At 35.0% G+C, this 23,659-nt stretch overlaps 1 protein-coding gene and 1 long non-coding RNA gene across 3 annotated transcripts; one reads left to right on the top strand and one right to left on the bottom strand.

Moving 5' to 3' along the window:
* Positions 1 to 176: 176 nt before the first annotated feature.
* LOC114579199 lies at positions 177 to 23,142 on the bottom strand. Its single transcript, XR_003700119.1, has 2 exons — positions 22,838 to 23,142; positions 177 to 765 (listed from the first exon to the last, which is right to left on the bottom strand). It is a non-coding gene; the product is annotated as an uncharacterized LOC114579199 (long non-coding RNA).
* Positions 2,508 to 4,164, top strand: LOC110091828 (myb-related protein MYBAS2). Of its 2 annotated transcripts, none has more exons than XM_020816075.2 (3): positions 2,508 to 3,135; positions 3,223 to 3,352; positions 3,510 to 4,164. In XM_020816075.2, exons 1-3 carry the CDS (start codon positions 3,015 to 3,017, stop codon positions 3,988 to 3,990), a joined length of 732 nt encoding a protein of 243 aa, XP_020671734.1. In that variant the 5' UTR covers positions 2,508 to 3,014; the 3' UTR covers positions 3,991 to 4,164. The 2 variants fall into 2 exon arrangements, with proteins under 2 accessions (XP_020671734.1, XP_020671735.1); XM_020816076.2 differs by having other exon boundaries at positions 2,510 to 3,077.
* Positions 23,143 to 23,659: the final 517 nt, after the last annotated feature.

Raw genomic sequence — 23,659 nt, 5'->3', positions numbered from 1 at the left:
AATTTGATCTCTTTGGTAATTAGTAAATAAATTGCAAGTATTCATATAAGAATCCAGAATGGTTTGAATTACTTCCATGTATTTTCAGGATATATGTCATAATAATTTCAAAGAAAAAGTGGACTATAGCAACTTCAAAAGGTCTACAAATGTATCATATTTTTACACGATGAATATTTTTCAAAGTCATAAGAATTTATAGATCAATAAATGGTCAGAAAAAGTGGCAAAAAAAGCATCTCTATGTATACACAAGGAATACAAAGCAAGAGTTCATAGATTCTGCATAGGCCCCCTATGGTAGCTTGCAGTTATAAAATCTATTTTCAAGAAAATGATGGCATATCTTCACTCAATATTGAGTGTAAAAAAAAAGTCTTATTGAGTGATAATGAAGGTGTTTGTAGAGTCTAAAAACCAAGTTGATTTCTAACCACATCCAAATAAATGATGGAATCTAATAGATTTATACTTTTATTAAAAAAATATTTTTTTTTCTTTTTTAATTCAAGCAGCCAAATGAGCTCTGGCACAAGAAAAGTTATTTTGTGCGGACGTCAACTGTCGTCCGGAAACCAATCAGAATGCGCCATGTCATCCCTTCGCTCGGTACTGCGGCCTGGTATTGCTGACGTGGTTGCACCTGATTCGCCTCCGAATGTAGAGCTGCGTCCAGTGTTCACACAGAATAATCTCTCCTTGCACAAGATGAATTCTCATTAGAATCTTATGAAGGAAAACAAAGCTTTTTTCTTTTTCTAATTCCTGTAAGAAGAAAAGAAGCGCAATTGATTAGCAACCCTCTTCTTTCCCTCAATTTACTCAAACAGAGCAAGTTAATACTTTCTAGGGTGATGGATTACTCATTTTTCTCTTTCTAAAAACAGTAATGAAATCAACATGTCCTATCCAAATCTCTGCACGGCATATCATGACAATAATCGATGGTTTTCATCATGAGCATTTCTTTGTTTTGTTTAATAACATTGAGTTGTAATTTTGTTTTATAGTATTGCGGTAATTATTTTTACACTGAAATGAAATTGGGCTCTGCTCCTAATATTATCAAAAAAAAAAAACTCAAGCCAGAAATTTGGTTGACAATGACTCCATTTAAACTTCAAAAAAAATTTGAGGGATCCACTTCAGAATACTTTCATCTTGTTGTTCCTGTAGAGATAAAGAAAACTGCTAATCTAGTTGGATTCAAAGAAGCCATTGATGATCTTTAGCAGTCAGCAACAAGTAAAAAGAGTAACGGCTTATCCATTTATCCACAGACAGAATAAACAGTATAATGTTTTCAGTCTTCTCAATGTGTTTTTCTAGTATCCATTGATGTCAAACAGTAGAGAAATCACTTTCACAGAAAATTAGAACGGATGTGAAGTATATTTTAAGGGCCAAAGTGGGAAACCCACAAATTGGAGCCTTCCATATCACCATACATTGGCTTATGAAATTATTAGGTGTGGAAACCGAACGCCATCCAGAGCCTAATGAAAATGCACCACGTCACCCCTACTCGGTACAGTGGCTCGGTACTGCTTGGTACCGAGGCTCAATACTGAGCTCGATACTGTTCGGTACTGGATGATGTGGCTGCACCTGATTGGCCTCTGGACGGTAAGTTGTGTCCGGTGTCCGCACAGAATAATCTCTCCCTTGGCTAAGGGTTAGATTCCACTTTCCAAGAAATATATGGTTCTACTATCATATAAAACAAGAACTACCTCTTGATCTTAAAGCTGCAATCAGTTTATCTCTGATGACCTTTCAGCTTTTGCAGCTTGAAAGAATGATAGAATAAGTTCATATTTCATTCAATTGACCATAAACTCTCAGCCTTCACTTATTTAAATTTTGCTAAGTGTGGGGTAAAAGTTTCATTAACTATCTTGGATAGGACTTGGTCAAAATTTTGCGAAATTGATGGCTACATTCACATTTGATTTTTTAAGAACGCTTGATTTTCCAAGATGGTGGGACAAAGCTCAAGCTTCATTAAATTTAAGCTTGTACCTATCTTGTCTAAGCACCATATAAAGTATGGTTGCATTGTGTTGAAGGATCTTATAACAAGAAGCAACAAAAGAGGAGAGAATTGTCATCCAAGAAAGAAAAATAGGTCTCTTCAAGTGCTTGCATGGGGAGTACTTTAGCTTCTTCAAGAAGAAAGAAGTGTTGTTATTTCGCATATCTAACAAGAGAAGAAGCTCTTGGTCATAATAGGAAATAGTTCTCATTTGGAATCCTACAATTAAGAAAGGAAAGAGTAACTAGAGCAACAATAGCAACTCCTCCACATATTTGTAGCAGGTGGCTGGATTTTCTCTCAATTAGATAAAGTGATATCTTTATCAAAAACTCTAATTTTGCATAAAGAATAATTCTTCTTATATCTCTTTTGAAGCTTAGTGGATCATTCGATCTTTGGACTACTACGAACTTAAGCTTGCTTAAGTTGAATCACGTAAATTTTAGTGTTATCTTTATAGTGTGTGATCTCTTTTGCAATTATGTTGTGGTTCACTGTACTTGCACTTAATTGAAAACAAAAAATTGTTGTAACAACTAGAAGAAGAAAAAACAATCCATGATGTTGCTTATACTACTAAATAAATGGAAGCATATAATAACGATAGAAGAAGTGATATTACAGATTCTCCATAGAAAAAGCAAAAAATAAGGTTGGGTACTTAAGTCTCTTTTTTGACAAGTGACATAAAAAAAAAACAGTAATTCTGCATCAATCTCACTCTACGCTATTTAACAAAAAGCTAAATAAAAATAAGTGTGAACGTCATAACTTCTCAAATGATAAGCAGTTTACAGTATGAAATTCCACTAGTTAGGACATCACCTATCCACTTCTCGTGCCTATAAATTAGAAAGTAGAAATGCCCCCAAGGCTACTAATCTTCCAAGCAAAACAAGTTGCAAGCTGTTTCTGAGGAGAGGAGAAGGACAAGCTTCTTCCAGATAATCCTATAAAGACAACGCAGAAGAGGTTGATGGTGGTGGTGAGTGAAGAGATACGCAAAGGACCATGGACCGAACAGGAAGACCTGCAACTGGTATGCTTTGTGAGCTTGTTCGGTGAACGTCGTTGGGATTTCATAGCAAAAGTGTCAGGTTTGAGTGGTGGCGGGGGCTACTACGTAGGTTACAGGTGGAGCTAACAGTTTAACAATACAAAGGGCTTTTGTTTATCTTTTGCAGGTCTTAACAGAACAGGAAAGAGCTGCAGGTTGCGCTGGTTTAATTACCTTCAACCTGGCCTCAAGCATGGACGCATGACACCACAGGAAGAACGCCTCATTCTTGAGCTCCACTCTGAATGGGGCAATAGGTTTCATTATATTCTTCACCATAACTCATCTTGCACTTATCAACCTCTCCTATTCTACTGTTCCATTGAGCTGGTTGATCTTTGCCATATCAAACAAGTTTTTTTTTTTTTTCTCTTCGAACAATTCTAAGATAAAATGATGAAGTTTTGGCTGTAGGTGGTCTCGCATCGCTCGAAGACTCCCGGGCCGAACTGATAATGAGATAAAAAACTACTGGAGAACCCATATGAGAAAAAAAGCACAAGAGAGGAAGAAAAACTCTTCTTCCTCAGCTTCAACGATTTCAACTTGCCTCTCTACTCACAGTGCATCACCATTAGATGCAACTACAACGAAAAACGAGGAAGATGGGAGTTCTTTGATTACGGAAAAAGAATCCAGAGAAAAAGAATATGCTGTTAATGTGTATCCTATGGAACAGATATGGAATGATATTGCCTCCTTGGAATCAGGAGGCTCGAGCTTTGCCCAGTGCACGGTTGAGCGTTGCAACTTGTCATGTGATCCTCCTCCAATGACCTCTCCTGTCCAGGAACACTTTGTTGATTATCTATGGATGATGGATGACAATGAATTCAGCAAGATTGCTACTTCGAATGATTTCCGGTTTCTGACTTCTGGCATAATAGAGTCCTAGAATCAACTAAGTGTTGACTCTCCCCTCTGATAATTTTCAAATATGTGAAATTTTATTAGCACTTAGGAAACCAGGCTCTCTCTTTTGTAAAATTAATTGCACTTGTTCCAATGGTCAGATGTCCTACTTGAATTCTACTATGCATTATAAGTTATTAGTTACCTATTCCAGGCATTTTTTGAGTTCACCTAGTCCTAACGCCATATCCATAAGATTTAAATGAATTGTACTACCGTACATGTGTGTGCTTAAGCATATATGATAGTGTGAAATCCTTAAAATTTTTAAGATTTTTTTTTACTGATCTAGAACAGTCAATAATAATTTCAAGAGTTATTATAAGTCTAAATCATAAATCGTCTTTGCCAGAACATTTATAGTGTTGTGTTTTAGCTTCCCTAATTTTTTTATAATTTTTTGGCATTGTTGAAATGTCGGTACAAGTGAGGTTTTTTGGACCTTCAGGTGTCCGTTTTGCAAACCGATTTCACAATAATTTTCTAAATAAAATGAGTTAATTTATGACTATCTTTATGTAATTTATGAAATCTCTAAAAGAATTTCTATGAATTATCTACTGAAAATTAATTATAATGATATTATTATATATTATTTAATAATAATAAATAAATAAATAATCTAAAGCCATTATTGCTTTATTTAAGTGGCCATTTCATTTTCCCAAAGCAGAAAAATGTAACAGAGAAGAAATTTAGGAATTAGGGAAGAGAGAGAAAATCAAAATTTGATTTTGGACGACTTCGAGCTGTTTTTGTCCGTCGACCCAGTTGGGAAACTTGTTCGTCCCGAGTTAAGTCACATTATGTCCATCTCAACTATAAAAAATGCGCAATTTTTAGCGAATTTTTCAATTAAAAATCATATCCGTTAGCGAAAAACACGGATAACTTTACACAGGTAAAACTTTTACTGTTTAACTTTTTATATGTTATATAGATTACAATTACGCATATTTTGAATATTTTCTGAAAATTTTACAACATGGGTTTTGAAATTTATGGGATTGTTATTGAATAGAAATTATTTGGATGTTGAAAAATAATGGTAGTACAATAAAAGTCTTAAAACATCATTTTACACAATCTATAATAATTTGATATTTTTTAAAAAATATGCATTTTTGCCTAATAATGTTCTTTGTTATCTACCTTATACAACACTATACAATTTTGATACATACTCAATTTTTTTTAATTGCTATAATGTGATGAAATAAATGCATATGTGATTAATTTTATTTGTTGAGACTTATAAGAGGCTAGAATCCTCTGAGATTTTGTCTATGTCAAGGAATTCCTGGATGTTATAAGGAGTCAGAATTCTTTGAGATTCTATCTGAGACAGAGATATGTGATATATTCTGGTGTTATAAATACAAATAAAAATGGAGTCATAAGGGGTCAAAATCCTTTGAGATTCTATCTAGGTTCGAGAAATATGACATGAACTGTTCTATGATATAAATTTTAATTTATTTATTTATTCAGTATTGTTATTTAAATCAAGGAATTGTTATACATTTATTATATCTCTCAGTATAGTGATTTATTTAAACTGCATTTAACTGTTTTAAAGATTCAGCAAAATATTTGATACACGAATAATTAAACATTTATATTAGTTTGTATGATTTGCTGAGCTATTGTAGCTCACTGTGATTTTGCTTCTGATTTTAAGAATCTTCGAAGGGGAAGGAGATTGTAGACTAGCAATTCAGGATTAGATCCGATGTCATAGGTATTTTGCTATTTTGATTTTTGTAAAGTCAATACTAGTTAAATTTTCAGTTATATAGCTCTTGTCTATAGTCATGTATTGTAGTATATATATTTATTTTGAAGAAATAAAAAAAAACTGGTGGACGAGTTTATTTTCAGTATTTGGATGTTTTAGTAGCTCTGTAGTCTATAATTTATTTCAATGAATATTAGCAGAAAATCTGAAATAATTCGAAAACTAAATCTTGGGATTTGCTTGTCACTGCTCAACACGATAGGAATTGTGACAGATAGCTTAAACAGAAAGCTACAGTATATTAGTATGTATGGAATCTGATTATGTAGATCAATTAGATTGTAATGTTGCATTGAACCTCAAGTCTATTTCTCTCGTTGGTTGGGGGGAGGGGGTGCGAGGGGTCCGCCCCCTGCTTGGGTTCGCGTGCAAATGCCATGGTAATGTCCATATTGGGGCCCCGGCACTGTGCACCCGAGCCCCCTGGTGGTGCATAGCTCGTTGGACATTTTCCTGTGAAATCAATGGAGAGAAGAGTGTCGCAACACTATAAATTTGGCACCGCAGTGCAGTGATCAGACAAACCAAATGATAGAGAGTGAGCATTGTAGCGCCCCAAACAAGTGCCTGAATGCTTCGAGGGTAACTAAATAGTTTTTATTTCTCGTATTTCTCAAGGGTGGCATCCCTCGGTGGTATATACATGTTTTTCTCGTTTGTTTATTATGAGAACGGTGTAAGAGAGAAGAGAAGCAAGGAGAGATCGACAGAGAAGAGAGATATGTACAAATTTCTTTTATTTTTTATAGTAGATTTCTTCCTGTGGTGTGGTTCTATGATCTTTTCCCGGTTTTGAATTTTTCGACGTAAAATTCTGGTGTCCTTTGCTTTTAGTTGCATTCTATTTTTTCTTGTTTGTTTCATTACGTGATTTACTGTCACATCCCCAACAAAGGCAACTTTGTTTCAGGAGAATTTCATTTTATGCTGTTAATGAATAAGTCTGCATCAGGATTATAAACTAGGTATTCTTGTTATTTCATTTTTTTATTTATTTAATTGATGGATAGAAGTAGAATCTTGAATGGTGACATTATCTGATAGCTCTATGATCTACGTTAGTGGATATATGTTTTAATGTTAAGGCACGTAAATGCCTCTGATTTGATCCCACATACTATTCGTGAAAAATATGTGTTCATACATATAGGCTGTCTCACTCATAAATCTAAAACAAGTTTAACTACTAGTCTATAAGGTTTAAATTTTGACCTCTTTGGTAAAAACTCCATAAAAATGTAAAATCAGGGCTGAGGATTGGTTCAATCGAGTGGTTAAGTCAGTTTGTGACTGCCAAGAGTTTTCGCACCTTTACCATGAAAATACTATTTCTTTGAGTGTTTTTGGAGATTTTAGTTTAGTGTGGAGAAGAAATACTAAATATCAGTTTTTGAGCTTCTTGATATTATTTTGGTTATTCATTATATTCACTCTTGTAAAAGCTTATACATAAAAATTAATCATTTTTCTTGCTAACAACATCATGAATTATCATTGTCACCATCTCATTTAATAATCATTATGATGGTTACAAAACTTGCAGCATGGTTGTATAATATGATCCAGATAATCAGCACTACAAGACTATTTTTATAATCTGATCATGGTAATCAACTTCATATATCATCACCAAGCATTCTTATCATCACAATCCAACTTTCCTAAGCACAAGTGGACAGTTGGCCTTTCATTCCCAGGTATTTAAATAGGAGGATAAAGTGGTCAGCTTCAATTTAATAGAGGACAAGGATTGTTAATAGTAATAATCAAAAGGGAGATTAGTGGACATGATAGGAAAGTTAGAAAATTGCAGTGATAAGGAAGTGGTCTGCTCCTAGTGCCTTCCAGCCCTCCCACCTTTGCTGGTAAGTAGTCGTGCTTCTCTATACCTCTCAACATCAGTATCACTTATCTAGGGGATGAAGGGGAGAGCAGTCCCAAACTTATAGAAAGAGGACCTGATAAGTAATTGAAATGATAGAAGATCGTAAGATGTGCACACAGCTACTTCCTCGTGTATGATATAGATCTCTGTTGGCATATTCATTCATCTCAAAACTAATCTAAAGGCTATAAAACCGATCCATACAGAAAACACTGGAATTTTGTTTCCCTAGTACCATATGTAATATGATTTTAGGAGATCTATGTAGCTTCATACTTTTAACTTTTTCATGCAGATGGAGGCTAGACTGTCGGTAGTTTCTAAGCTTGAAGTCTTCAAAGAGTATAGTGAGCGATGCAAAAGATACAATTTTTATACTTTATGAAAAGGAGATATATACAAAATAGTTAAACCAACAGATAAGAAAGCAAAAAAATTTAATCAAGTTGCATTAGAAGCAAAAAAAGGGTCTTATTTTAAGATAAAGACCACCAATAAAAGAAGGAAAAAAAATCTACTTCAAGAACTTATTAATTAAGATTTTGAGAAATTATTTTGAAAGAGCATAATAAATAGTATAATGAGATGTATTATAAATTGATCTAAAAAGTTAAATAGAACATGCTCTTAAAAAGATGCATAAAGATAAGGCTTTATGTGATACAGAGCATTTCTACAACAAGCTTTATAAAAGTCATGAATCTTAGATTATACGTAACTAAGGATTTTCGTGATGTACTCATTTTATTTTTTCATGCCTTTTCTTTCATTAGAAACTTGCGTTGTTGGGTTTTTTGCATTTTGCTTTATTTTTGTTAGAACCGGTTGGACCGGTTCAATCAAACCAATCCCCTAACCTAATAGAACGAAACGGAGAGTGCTGGCGAGTGGGTCGAGCAAGCATGTGGGCGAGCGACCGAAAGAGCGTGAGGGAGAGCGGCCAAGAAAGCACGAGGGCGAGCGGGCACGCGAACCAAGCAAATCAATGTGATCGCCAATTAAGATGCACAACTCCTCACGAGGGATCTCTATTTGTATGTCTTTCGTTGTCGTTCATAAGCACTAACATATTTCTTGTAGTTGCCTGAAAACGGGCCATTCTGTGTGTATTGAGTTTCTTACAACTGTGTGAGCTCAGAAAAATCGCACCCCGGCGTCCCCCACTTTTTTTCGGGGGAGTTTTAATGAATTAAGTTTCGAGGTAAATTTTCAAAAGGCAGATTGGATCGGAATAAGACACTAATCAGAGATTTCGTCCTCATTTTACGAGGACTTTATGACTTGAGTTCTGGTTTCCTGTAGGTGCAAGCCCCTATAGTTAATTATCCATCCCGATAATGAGAGAAAACTTTCAATTAAGGCTAGTCATCAAATAAATACATCGTACCCGTATATATGCAATATCTGGCATATAGTAGCAACAGGGGTTTAGGTATTTGAGAATTTGATATTTAAAATTAGAAATAGGTCATATTGCACTTAAAGCGGATAGCGAGTGGAATGATAATGAAACCGATCAAGATCCTATGGTTTTGTCGTCCCGGGTCATCATGGTCCCTATTCTACTTAGTTGGAGGAGATAGTTGACCCAATCTGATGGAATGATCCTTGTCGGCAACCATGGGTTGCACGTCCAAGGGTACCTTATAGACCTAAAATAGATATTTGTCTAGGGGGACAAATTTGAATTCACCTTAGCTAACAAAGGGTCTTATGTCCTATCAATTATATCTTATTGATTCATACCTCAAGCATTTAGTGCCATTGGGAAGCTTACGAGCTCTGGCCATGACTGTAATTTGGTGATGTCATTTGGTGGCAAACCACCATGTTCAGAGGGCCCCGGTCATAGCTGTTTACTTACAGTGCCATTTGACAGCAAAATCATCAATTAGAGGATACATGTCACATTTTTGCTAGCAAAAGACTGTTTGAGAATGAATACTAGTGATATTCTTGGCCATACATTGGCTCTTTGTGAGCTGAAATGACATTTAAATTTGTCCACCTCAGCAAATTATTACAGAAGGTGGATGTATTTTGCTTTAAGTGTTTTGATGGTTGATTTCGACTTTAAATATTTCAAGTTTTCGCTATTTTTGGAGTTTTAAATTTTTGGGCATTTGAGAAGCATATAAAATATTTGGAATCAACACATTTGAGAACTACGTTCAACACGGCCATCATCAGGGTATTTATGGGTAGTTTTCACTTTGTTGATTGAACCTTGTTGACTCTGTCAATTTGTCGACAGAGAATCGAATTCGTTGTTGGCTTTATGCATTTGTTAGTAAATTTTTTTGATTATAGGCCTTGAAAGCCTAATATAAACATATTAAAATAAATATCTCGGTCAACATCATGATCATATATTTGATTGATAATTCGAGCCGTATCGAATCCTATCTACTCGCATAGAATGATCGAGCTAGAACTTAGATTTATCATTCGACCCGCACAACATCCTCGAAAGTCATGTGTGTACCCATAACATGCTTGTCGGGGCCCATGCGGGTACTTAGGGGACATTTTTGTAATTGTCCATTGAACCTTATCAACTATGTCTAATAGTTGATAGAAGATCAGGTTCTTTGTCGACTTTGTGTCTTTGTCAATGAATTTTCTTTTATATTAGATCTTGAATGTCTAATATGAATGCATTAAAATAAATATCTCAGTTGACACCATTATCGTATATTTATTTTATAGTTTGAGTTGTGTCAACTCCTATCTATCCGTATGGAAGGATCAGGCTTGAACTTGGGTTCATTTCTTAACTCGTGTAACATCCTCAGACATCACTGTGTGTATGCATCACACTCGTCGGAGCTCATGCGGGTATATGATTGAACATGCATTTTCTTATATTATTCTTACATACTTGCATATACATTTACACTTTTATTTGCATATTAATGTGCTTGAACGTGCACTTATGTATTTATGTATATACATGTAATATATGTGTGAGGGGTATTTTGAAATATTTAGCGCTGATCTGCTAAGTAGCAACTGCCATTTGAACGTGCGCGATGCTCTATTTGGAAACTTGCAGACGCCTTCTATCCGCTTGCATGAGTGTTGTGGATGTCTTCTATCTACTTATGCGAGTGTTACAGATCTGGTGGCATGGCATAGCAGCTTGTGGACACCTTCTGTCCGCTTGTACGAATATTGCGGATTCGGTGAAATTATGTAGTAGCTTGTGGATGCCTTCTATCCTCTTATATGAATATTGCAGATCCGGTGGCGTGGCGTTGCAGCTATGGTCATTTGCCTATTTCATACAGATAGATTATCGTACACTACTTATTACTTTCTGCAAGTAGATTGTTGTGCGTTAACGAACCTCAAGTAGTTATTCATAAATAATTGCATTCACTATGGTTCTCCTGTGCTCGCTCACAAATAGCTTGTTGCAGGGGCAGAACTGACTTCAATTTTGAGGGGGGGGGGGGATACAGCACAAAAATGGGGGAATACAGCACAAAAATATATTATATATCTATATATCATGAAAAAAAAATTAAGCAAGAAAAATAAAGAAAAAAAAGGTGTAATTAAACTGTCATGAAAAACATGAAAAGAATATTAGAATAAAATGTGAAGAAATATATAAATATTTTAGGGCAAGTTAGGACAAAAGAGATTTTTAGGGGGGGGCAAAATAAATTTTTTTAGGAGGGACAAAAAAAATTTTTTTTTATGGGGGGCAATTGCCCCCCCCTCAACCAAATGGTTCCGCCAGTGGCTTGTTGAGTGTATAACAGGTCTTCTACAACGACCTGTATGAGATTGCATTCGTCGTAGTACTGTTACATATCTACCATCACATCTTGCAAGGGTCTGTGCATTTGCCTTCATTGAATAGTTGTTTTGGTTGTAAGGGTGTTAAGGTATCTTTGCTACAGCAACTTGTAGATATTGTGCATTGTGTTGTAGATATGCTGCCTTTGCTTGCAGACAATATGTTGTACGTGTGATGGGACTCCTGTGGCAGCTCACAGTAGCTTGTATTTGTTGTAGCCCTCCTGCATTTACTATGATCTTCAGCCCTTGCTTGCAAATGACATGTCGCATATTCACAATCACAGAGGATCCTTGTCTTTGCAACATATCTTATGTCATTATTTGCATACAAAATTAGTATGTTCATTCATCATATTAAAGTTGACTGCTAGCTGAGCTACATTTATTGCATGTATCTTTATGCATGTTGATTAACGAGTAATCACTTTCACTGTACATCGATCATCGTTAACTGATCGCCCAAAGTCACAATCCTCCTACCAGATCTATTGCTACTAAAATTACACTCCGTGCATTCAGTTTTAGTCTTTTAGATCTACTTAGACAAAATCCTTTAGACTCTAAGATTGACCTTCATAATTCAAATTTTCCTTCAACTCCCTCTCTAATCTTATCAACAAAAAGAATATCACCAGTAGAAAGCATACACCAAGGTATCCTCTTACAAATGTCTAGTAAGAACATCCATGACTAAAGAAAAAAGATATGTGCTTAAGCTGACCCTTGATGTAATCCAAATTAAATAGAAAAATACTACGATGAAACCACCTTGCGTCTAAAAAAAAAACAACTCTTGTATATGTATTCTTAATAATTTGAATATAAGCATTATTAACTCTTTTCTTTCCTAGAACTCTCCAAAGCACATCTCTTGGAACTTTGACATATGCTTTCTCTAAATCAATAAATATCATATATAGGTCTTCCTTATTCTCTCTATACTTCACCATCAAACCTCTCAATAAATGTAAAGATTCCAAAGTAGAACGACTTGGCATGAATCCAATTTGATTTTGAGAAACATTAGTATTACGATGAAACCTATACTCGATAGCTCTCTCTCTCTCTCTCATAGTTTTGAGTTATGACATATTAACTTAATCCCTCTATAATTTGCACACTCTTATGCATCACCTTTATTCTTAAAAATAGAAATCAATTGATAGGAAGTGGATGAAATTTCAACAAAATCAGAGAACGACACAAAAAATTTAAGAAGAACATACGAAGTCAGGAACTCTTTTTCGTTGAAAGAACTAAGAAGAAAAACACAATATACAGTTGGATCTTCAATTGGAGAGGAAGATCCGGCTCTCTCAAATCCCTAGCCGTCGGCTGCCCACTCAACCTAAGAAAAACTAGTTCCAGCAAAATCAAGCATAATATGAAATCACCTCATAGTTAACCTTAAATAGGCTCCCCTAATTTCTTCCCAAATCAGTCATCTTTTCCTAAATAATTCCCTCTCATATTTGAATTCAAATTAGATCTTTTTCCCTAATTAATTCCCTCCCAATTGTAATTAAAACTTTTCTAAACAATTCCCCCTTGATTCCTCCTTGCATAATGAATATTAACTCCCATGAGCATTCCGTAAATAATACCCTCTTAGATTTGAAATTCAAATTAGATTTCTTTCCCTAATTAATTCCCTCCCACTTGTAATCAAAATTTTCCTAAACAATTCCCCCTCTCTTCTTGCCTGTCGCCCACCCTAGTAGAGCCCATCGTCTAAACAGCCGGTCCATCATTAACTCACTCTTTCTCTACTCATCTGGCATCTTTTTAGTCTTCAAAATAATATTAAAAAATTTCATAAGCCAAGAAACCCCTTCATGTCCTAAGCATTTCCACAACTCTATTAAAATATCATCAGGTCCAACCGCTATTTGTGTGATAACATCCATTCAATGCACTCATTCTAGTTATCCAAAACTGTAAGAGTGCCTTCCATTTCTAGTTGAAGCAAAAGAAGAGAACATGAAAGCTTGTCAATGAAGGTTCTGATGACAATTTCAGTCAGCCTCATTATCCTGTCTACGAGGAAGATTTGATACCTAAACTAAGCATTCATTTAACTTCAGCCTTACTAAACTTTGGTTGGAGAGTATAGCTGATTTCCATGTACAAACAACACATTTGCACAATATGCAAAAAGTTCCAAAGGACGGTCATGCACCTTCAGAAAAATGCGCATACAGCCATACATGTTATTATATTGATAAACAAAAGAAATATAACTGCTATGAACATGACGGTCCTAATACATACTATTTTGTTTTCTTTTAAAAAAGGTGGTGGTGATCGTATTTCCTGCTTATGTCAATAAATATGCATGCTTATTTCACCTAAAAACCTTAAAACCCAAATTGTTCACAAATAGGCAGCAGTAGTTTCATAATACTATCAACAAACAAAACTCATTGGTGTCCATTACTTTCTCAATTTCATATTCAAATTTTCTTTGTTAAAGAGAAATGGATGGTTAAATGTCATGCAGGAGATCTACATCAACCAAACCTGCAAGAATTAATGACATAAAATAAGCAGTCAAATCATCAGCGTGTTGTAAGCATGCACCAATAAGAGGATTCATTGAATTTCCGCTTCAAGAGTCAAAGTTTGGTAGTCACTAACTAGAGACTAGAGCATAAGATAGAGGCTAAGCTTATCCATTATTTCACAAGTATTGTTATGCACCAAGCAGTACTATAAAGGTAACGAGGATATTATATAATTCATCCAAGGATTTGCTTATTGCTGAAGAACATGCCAAAAAATTCCATCATGCTTAGCTATTTATAATGTTAGGCAACATCTAAACTTTTAAGAAATGATATCCTACATTACATCAGCCACATTAAAAGTACTTACATGGACCTGCATATTGTCTCTAAACCCATTAGTCTCAGAAAGAAGAGAAATTATTAGGTGCGGAGTCCGGACATCCACTTAAAATTTGCACGTGGAGTATACTTTGATTGCACTTTTTTTGTGCATTTTACCTGCGCTTTAGTTGCACTATAGTCACGCTTTGACTGCTCTTTTGTTGCACTTCTTTACTGTGCTTTACTTGTGTTTTTGATGCTCTTGACTTAAAGTTCCGCGAACACATTAAATATATAAAGTAAAAAAATATATCCAATTGAATATCCACGTGTCAACATTTTATTAGCTACGTCCGGACTCCGCACCTAATAATTTCTCCAGAAAGAATGATGCTAATTTTATCCTTCCATTAATAAAAGAAGCGAATGGATCCCATGTATATGAGTACCAGTAACGGCTAGTGTCCAATAAGTATGTGATTCTTGTCTCTGATATGTGCAGATAGTTTTCATGTAATAGCCTTGCACTGCTTACATTCAAAACATAAGGATCGATCTCCTGAGGTGTATCCACAACAAGCAATCAAGGACACAAGCTTGCTCGAATATATATTGCAGGGTGTTTCAGTAATCTTTAAAATATTGTTAGCACTGCTAGGCAGTCCATTATGTCATATGAGTGTTAATAAGACATCTAAATATTTAATAGCATACCACTATAATTAGCAAGGGCGGAGAGAAGGGGGTGTGGAGTGGGCACAGGCCCCCCAAAAAATCTTTAGCCTTTTTTTATATTTTTAATATGTTTTTTTTATGAAGCTTATATAATTAATTATCTTTATACTTCGATACTTTTATATAACAAAAAAAGTACATTAGAATATTATAATCAAAATTTTAAAATGATAAATTAAAAGTTATAGAATTTATTTTAATATAAATACTTGAATGAGTTTTTTCTGCTATAATATAAAAAAATCGATTGCGAAATGAAATTTATGGTCTGTGAATAAGTGATATTTAGCACATCTATTGAGAAAAAATATTGAATTGAATTGATAATAAAGTCACACAAAAAACTATTAAAAACAACTTATATTGGTTTCAAACCTAGATGAAAATTTTAAGGGAATGTTTAAAAAAGTTAATTTGTGCCCCCACTAGAAAAATTTATGGCTCTGTCACTAGCTATGAGCATACAACTTACTGGTACATCAACAATCATTAATATAATTGTTATATCATTGTAATCTATAAATTCTCAATCAGCTCTCATTAACATAATTTAATCTTAGATGAGTGAACTAACCTAGAACCAGAATTGAGCAGAGGCTCGGCATTTCTTGTTGTGTAATGTGGGCTCCGAAAATTCGGCCCCGGCCTCCGCTCGCTTTTCTTTTATCCGGCGAGGGAGTTTTAACTGAATTAGTTCCGAGGTAAATTTTGGAAGGCAGATGGGTTTGTAGATAAGACACTACCCAGAGATTTCGCCCTCATTTGCGAGGACTTTATGATCTGAGTTCTGGTTTCCTATAGGCGCAAGCCCCTATAGTTAATTACCCCTCCCGATCACGAGAGAGAACTTTCGATCACAACGGAAACAAGAATCACACAACACATACAATAAACATGGTGATTTACGTGGTTCAATGAAGATGCTTACGTCCACGCGGAGGGATGATTATTTTACTATATTAGAGAACAATAGAGATTACAATGAGCTCTCTTTCTCATACTCTCAACAGCATCCCTGAGGGCTCTATTTATAGATTCGAGACATAGTAAATTAACAAACAGCTTCCTAATCTAACTCCTAATCAAATCCGCAACATAAAGAAATAATAAATGCTCAATTTAATTGAATATCATAGCTTTCTAAAGTAAGTCTGATTTGATTAAATCTAATTTGATTTGTAATTAATACCAAATGAACATTTCCCAGAATTGATTGATTCAACTCAGTTAATTATTGAGATTTGGCATTGTTCTGACCCAAAAGCTCAAGCTGACTAATTCCAAATCGGCCAACCACAAGCTGAGCATGATCTTTAAGAATTCTAATTGATCCAACCCAACCCGGACTGTTGGGAATTAAAGCAAACTGAAGGTTTTCTCTTTAACCAGTCAATAGAATACTAACTTCAAGTTAACAAATTAAATAGGATGTCATCTTTGTAAGAGTTGATTGGTTTAGATGTTATATGAATGCTAACACATATCTGTGTAATATACAAGTACATTCATATACTTAGGATAGTGTGCAGATAAAAATCCCGATAAAATAATGGCTCCTTTTAGCTAAATTTTCAAAATGATCTCTTCTCCTAGTTCATCCACAGAAAGAAGCTCCAATAAATTGTTATTATTAAAAGAAGCACATAGAAATAATCCAATATAAAGCTAACAAGATTTATCTGATAACTTCGTAATTAGAATCTATACTATCGAATTGCCTCAAGATCTATCTGATAACTTTGCAATCAAATTGATGCTAATCTCAAGGTTTCGATTAGGATCTAACCATCCAAATTGGATTATCTCCAACAGTAATCTCAAATCTCAAAGCTTTCATCTATCCATCAATTACAACCAAGAGTATGATGGTCTGATGCCAATCTTAAAGGTGAAGTGTCTAATCCACAATCCCATGATCAACTGAAAGACCTAAACACTCCCAAACAAAGGGCATTTAAGTCCCACATGAATCTCAAAACAAAACTTATCTCCTATCATTTGTCTCATTAAAAGTATTAAACTAAATTCAATTTAAACAATTATAAATACCAAGAAGGATAATTGAAAAGAGTATGAAAATCATAAGTGGCTATTTCCTCTGAGATCTTTCACAATATCACATCCATCAAATGCAATCAAATTAGTAAGAGAGCCTTCTCTCCCATCTATATATTGTCTTCTTCACTCAATAATTTCAAGCATCTTGGTATGCCCCATAAGTGAGTCAGTGACTTCACAAGACCCTATTGGACTAGAAAACAATATATCTTGGTTCTCCATAACTTAAAACTCCTCAAACCTCCACTATGAAACTAATTGTTAGGAAAACATTGTGCTTAACTTTGAGCTATGAAACCGTCAACCGAAGAACAAGTATGATGAATCATAAAGTAATTGCAAAAATATTAAGCATCATAAAAAAAGAATACTATCATTTAAGTGGTTTAATTTATACAAGCATATGCCCACAAGAGGGAAGAGATAATTTAACACACTAATAAAGAAGCCACAATTGTGGGTACAATAAAAGGATATTAACTAGCCATTCCCAAAATTCGAGTACACATTCTCTTAATAAATAAATTAATTTTAAAAAGAAGAAGAAGAATCCTAAGTCTTTCAAGACAAGTGTGAAATAACCTAGGAGAGATAAAAAATAAATTAGGTTAATCAAATATAAGAAAGTTACCTACTTCAATAGATCTTACACAAATTTATTGGTTTATGAAGATGATACTTCGAACTTCTATAAATGAACTTCTTGTAATTTCCTGATATTTCTTTCTACTTCATTCCCCTATTCTCTCACCCATCTTCTATCTATTCTTAATTCCTTCTGAACTTTTTTGCAAAAAAACTTAAGATTTTCTTATGCTTATACTATAAATTAAGCTTCAATATATCAACTTATAAAGACACCAACCAATACATAGCTATATAACTTACGAAACATCACATAACAAAATTTCAAACTCCCACATAAAAACTTTGATACCTACCGCACAGTGTGATTCCTATATGGATATGAAGTCAATATCTAATAAATCACTCGATTCATTATCAATCATTCACACAAGAAGCCCAAGAAATATCTCAACATATGATTCATGCTTGACTAGTAAATACCTAACATCAAACTAAGACCAAACACAGTTTGATGAGGAGCGATCTTGTTGTTGCCTGCTAGAGACCCACAAGAACATCAAGCGAAAGAGTCATTCAAGGAGTAGGGGGCACGATTTGATCTACATCAACAATCATTATGTAGACCAAAGAATTATTCATTGATAGTGGTGATTTTTCCACACAAAGGATTACATTGATTATGTATGTAGCTCATGTACAAATCTTGAATTTTGCTAAAATGATTTTTTTCAATATTATGCTTCAAAATCTTACATCCTAATAGTTATAACCTTGTGAGCGAGCGGGCGATCTTGACAAAGTGGGTGATCTTGATGGAGAAGCGATTCTTGGCAATTTTCGAGGATCTTTGGCATCCAGTGGTTCTCCGTCGGCCTGATATGGCCAACGGAGCACCTTGGTGCGGCTTTGGCATCTTAAATTTTCGATTAGCTAAAGGTGTTTTGTGCAGAGATGCAATTTTGATGAAGATTTGTCCGGTAGAGGTTCTCCTTTGGACCAATGATTTTTGTGTATCTACTGATTTGAAATCATTTTCTTGCTGATTTTTGCATGTCGATGGAACTCCGTTGGTTTGGTTTGGCTTCCGATTGTGTGGGATGTGGTTATCCTACTAGGCTACTAATATTAGATTGTTGATTGAATTTTGTGAGACTTCAAATCTGAAGGTGCTTTTGGAGGAGTTTGTTTTGGTTCTTCGTTATCTACAACATTTCTTGGAACGAATTTTGTGCTAGGGCAAAATTCGTTATTATGTGTGATAATTGGAGTTCGGGTTTGCTGTGGTTTATGGATTTTCTTGATTCCATAATTAGTTTGAACGTGTTCTTGATGTGTCCTCGTTTTATGTTTATGAGACGGTTGATGTATGGATGTTTGGATTGTAAAGGTGGTTCTTTCTATATTAAAGAACCGGTTTCATTTGGATTCTTGAAGATTCTTGGAGTCAATACAGTCCTGTTGATTAATTTGATGTCGTCGGTTGTGGACAAACACAGTTTTGGTATGATTGCTGCTGGTTATGCAGCTATTTAAAAGGAGTTATTTGGTAATGCCAAAGTTACTTCTTTGATCTATGAGGATCAAGTCTTGTTTGAGGTCGTTTCTTGGCCTATTGATGTTGGAGCGGTTGTTATTGCTTCGGCAACTTTGTTTGGATCATCTAAAGTGTTTGTTGTTGGACGCATTGTTGAAGTATTTAGGTGGGACCATATCCCAACTAAGCTAATGGATGCTATTAATTTGATCTTTGAAGATCTTGGCATGATTGTTGAAGACTGGAAGGGAATGGAGACTTTAAAGTTCTTGTCTGCCAGTGGATCGACTAAGTTGATAAGTTTGTTGGTTGATGTCTGTAATGACGAGGTGGTTGTTTGGTCTCTTGATTTTCAGTTGTTCTTTGAAGAACAAGTCTTATTGGTTAAAGACTTGAAGGGTTTGAAGTTTTTTTATTTTTCTCTTATCAATGTGATGAGAGTGGTGATGATTATCAGTTCGGTTGGCTTTGGCAATGATGAGACCGATTATTGGCCTCTTGAGGTGGTTGTCGGTGTTATTGCTTCATCGAATTTGCTTTGTTCATCCATGATGGTTGTTATTAGATGTGTTGAGGTTTCAGCGGATTCATCTCTTGATTGGAGCTCGTTGGCCTCTAAAGATGTTGAAGATGGTTACTGTGGTGTTTTGACAACTGATTTAGTTGCTCATTTTCTTTTTGTAGTTTGTTTTTTTTTTTCTTGTAGGGTTTTCTGTCCTTTGTGAAGTTATTGTAATGAAATGTGGGATTTTTACTAGGTTTCATTTTTCATCTCTTGGGAACTCTGGGATACTAATCAACCTTTTAGGTTATTTAATATTTGGTGTCCCCATCACTCCAATGGATTTAAAATAGAATTTAGTAGATCGCATATTCATTATGATAGTTTTAAAGGACTTATCTTTGCGTTCTAGTTTGTAATAGTTATTTCTTTTTTAATGCAATTTGCATTTCTTCAAAAAAATAATATTTATAAACTTACAAAGTATAAAAGGTAATCATAGCTATATGATGTATTACTTATCTTGGATTAATTCAAGTTAATCTCAATTTTCTTTAAAAAATGTCAATCCTTCATTTAGTCGTCCCTGTATAGCTTATGTACATGACTTAAGTTGATTCTAGAATATGTTGGACTACGAAGCAACCCATGGATGCAGACAATGATCCTTCTGTCAAGTTGGGTCGACTAACTCCTCTGTCTAAGTAGATCAAGGATCATAATAACCTGGGATCTTGATCGGGTCTATTATCATTCCCAATGAACTTATAGTTGATCTATATACAACACCTTCATAATTTTGTTCAAGTGGAGAAGACAATCATGCTTGTTTGTTAAGAAAATCCCAATAAGGATTAAAATTATCCCCTAAAAATGAAAAAAAAAATAAAGATTTCGATGAGTTCATGCTCAAGAGTGGTTTTAACAAAATCAAATTTTATAGTTTTATGTATTAAAAGAGTGTATAGATGCTATGTTAGTATATCTTATAATGTATTTGGAATCATTGATAGCATGTAAGAACAACAAAAAATCTATAAGGTAAAAGTATTACTATGAATGGAGTTTGGAATGAATTAATGATAATGATCTAAAAATAATAATTTGGTGAATTTATAATTTAAAATGGTAAATTTTGAAATACAGAAACAAGGTGCTAATATATGCCAGATACTACGTATCTATTTGACGACTAGTCTTAATCAAAAGTTCTCTCTCTTTATAGGGAGGGGTAATTAACTATAGGGACTTGCGCCTATAGGAAACATGAACTCTAATCATAAAGTCCTCGCAAAATGAGGGCAAAATCTCTGGGTAATGTCTTATCTAAAACCCAATTTACCGTCTGAAAATTTACCTCATAACTTACTCGTTAAAACTTATTGATAACCCAAAAAAGAAAGGTGCCGCAAAAAGGTTGATGCTCGAATTTTCAGAGCCCACAGTAAGCTTGTGTTCATAAAGAAGGTTGAGAGACAGAGAAAAAACATGCAGTAGATTGTGAAGAAATAGCTTATAGGTGGAGTTCAGGAGAGGCAGAATGCCTTGCCCACTGTGATGGATAGATAAGAAAAAACCATTGGCGATTTAAATATTGTCTATACCATGGTAAGGAAAGGATTGTAGAAGATTGGTTTCACCTGTTGACAGATGCATTGATGCACCGGAGTCAAGCACCAATTTTGTAGGTGAGTTTTGTTGTTGATGTGAGAGGAGGGCACAATTTGTCGGTTTGGGAGAGATTCCAAGACCACGAGAAGGGCGAGGCTAGCTGGAGTAGAAGTTTCAACCTTTAGTTAAGCTACTCTTGTTTGAGCACAATGCCAGATTTTCCTTCGGATTAGTTGAGTCCTTTAGGAATTCATGCTGTAGATTGATCTCCACACTACAAAGCAGTGAGTAAAGCACGTCTAGGTTAATGGGATTAAGAAAGGTCCGAATTAATGTCTTAAAGGAGTTGTATGTAGATGGTGTATAGGATTATATCCTCGACATCTACGTGAGAGTTTGTTGCTGCTATGTTGTCCACTAGAGCCTTGATTTGAGCAATGTATTGATTCATGTTATTGTATCACATTTGTATGTGATGCATATCATTTTTAAGTTGTATCACCCAACATCTATTGGTCAGTAGAAGCCTTTTCTCAAGGGTAGTCCAAATTTTATGGGTTATGGTGCGATTGAGAATGTATGGTAGAATGGAGGGAGATACTATGGAGAATAAAGATGAACCAGATTTTGATGGATGAGGTGCCATAGACGATAATCAGTGGTCGTAGAGTTGGTACTGGCGAATGACGAGGTAGGCTTAGGAGGGTAAATGAGGCGTCCGGTCAAATACGATTCAAATCCATTTGCCAAAAAGTGTTTGTATACTTGGAGTCGCCAGATGGAATAGTTATCGTTGTTGAGCTAGATATTAACAATGAGTTTAATATTGGAATAGTTATCGTTGTTGAGCTGGATATTAACAATGAGTTTAATATTGGACATAAGGAATTTAAGTGGCAAGTGTATGGTATATTCTGCCATGGAAGCAGAGAGAGATGAAGCAGATTGAGTGCTTGAGGAGTCTTGATCTGCCATTGAGCTGGGAAGAAGAAGCTGTGAAGCTTATTGCCTTGTTTCCATGAAGAATATCAGATAAAGAGCAGCGAAATAAGATAGAAGAAGCGCAGATTGATAGTAACTTTGTATAGTCTTATCTATCAGTTACAGTGCTTGTAAGAGTATATATATAGAGCTAAAGGACAAGTTGGTTAAGAAGAATTGTGCTGCCGTTGTAGCAGAGCAAGACCACAGAGCACATGTGGACTAGTGACCGGGTACTGTGGTAGTGAAGAGTAGTAGTCCTCTAGGATTCTAGTATTTCAGCCGGCTTTGTATGAGTGCTAATAGTTTAAACTCGAGGCCGGTAGTAGCAGAGCCAGTTCGAAGAGCATAAAAGCAATCCAATTGCATAAACATAATATGACTGAGCCGCATGATCAAGAGAAATCGCATGGCTGTGCTCTGACGTTATGAAAAGAAATATGAGTAACTAGAGCAAGCATAAGATTCCACCAATATATAAGAGACCAGGTCAGAAAGACCTGCAGTAGCCTCTTCTAGCAATCTCAAGTTGGCCTCAAGTTCCTTCATCGCCTAGCGAAATAAATACTCTTGCAATCCAGAAGACAACAGTCGTTCAGGAATTTCTACAAACACTTAGCGTGCAGCCCCACACACTCGATCAAAGCATCCGTACAACGGTCGCCTCTGTTTTCCCACGGTTCCGAAATCTGAGCCGTGAACACAATGAGCCCCCACGCTTTTAAACTGATGTGTGGTTAAGCACAAAGGCATGGCTGCCTTCTGAATTAAATTTTGTTAAGGCCACGTCAAAAAGAAATATATATTTCTTTATGGAATTTTATGATGGAAAAAAACTTTACTTTTTTTTTTAATTGTGTGCTGGGCTTTTTTTGGGCCCAATATATTCTCATAAATAAATTTTAGATGGATTAATTATTCTGTGTTGATGTCTAACATCATCCGGAGACCAATTAAAATGTGACACGTCATCTTGTACTCGGTATCGCGGCTCGATACTACTCGGTATCGCTGACGTGACACATTCTGGTTGATCTCTGGATAACGTGCTAGATCCGAACTCCGCACAGAATAATTTCTCTTTCCGATGGCTTAAGATACATAATGCCTCCAAAAGAAAAATAAATATCCCAATTTATATCCAAATATCATACCCTCTTTGTGATAGATAGTGAAGAACTGCTGATCATTAAATAAAATATGCTTTTAAGACTCAACAAAACAATAACAATAGCTTAAGAAAATTTTAAAAAAATAAAATATGCAACAAAATAATTTAGCATCCAAAATCATACAAATTTTAGATATTTTACATTTAAGAT

The sequence above is a fragment of the Dendrobium catenatum genome, unplaced genomic scaffold (genome assembly GCF_001605985.2).
Source record: "Dendrobium catenatum unplaced genomic scaffold, ASM160598v2 fragScaff_scaffold_231, whole genome shotgun sequence".
NCBI classification, from domain to species: domain Eukaryota; kingdom Viridiplantae; phylum Streptophyta; class Magnoliopsida; order Asparagales; family Orchidaceae; genus Dendrobium; species Dendrobium catenatum.
The sequence above is the reverse complement of the archived record's forward strand: the minus strand, read 5'-3'. Positions and strand labels throughout refer to the sequence as shown.

Bases quoted from the DNA above. Each gene is read 5' to 3' on its own strand.
- LOC110091828 (XM_020816075.2), top strand. From the start codon at position 3,015: ATGGTGGTGGTGAGTGAAGAGATACGCAAAGGACCATGGACCGAACAG. The intron at 3,136-3,222 runs GTTTGAGTGGTG...TATCTTTTGCAG, and splicing joins TTTCATAGCAAAAGTGTCAG to GTCTTAACAGAACAGGAAAG. The intron at 3,353-3,509 runs GTTTCATTATAT...TTTTGGCTGTAG, and splicing joins CACTCTGAATGGGGCAATAG to GTGGTCTCGCATCGCTCGAA.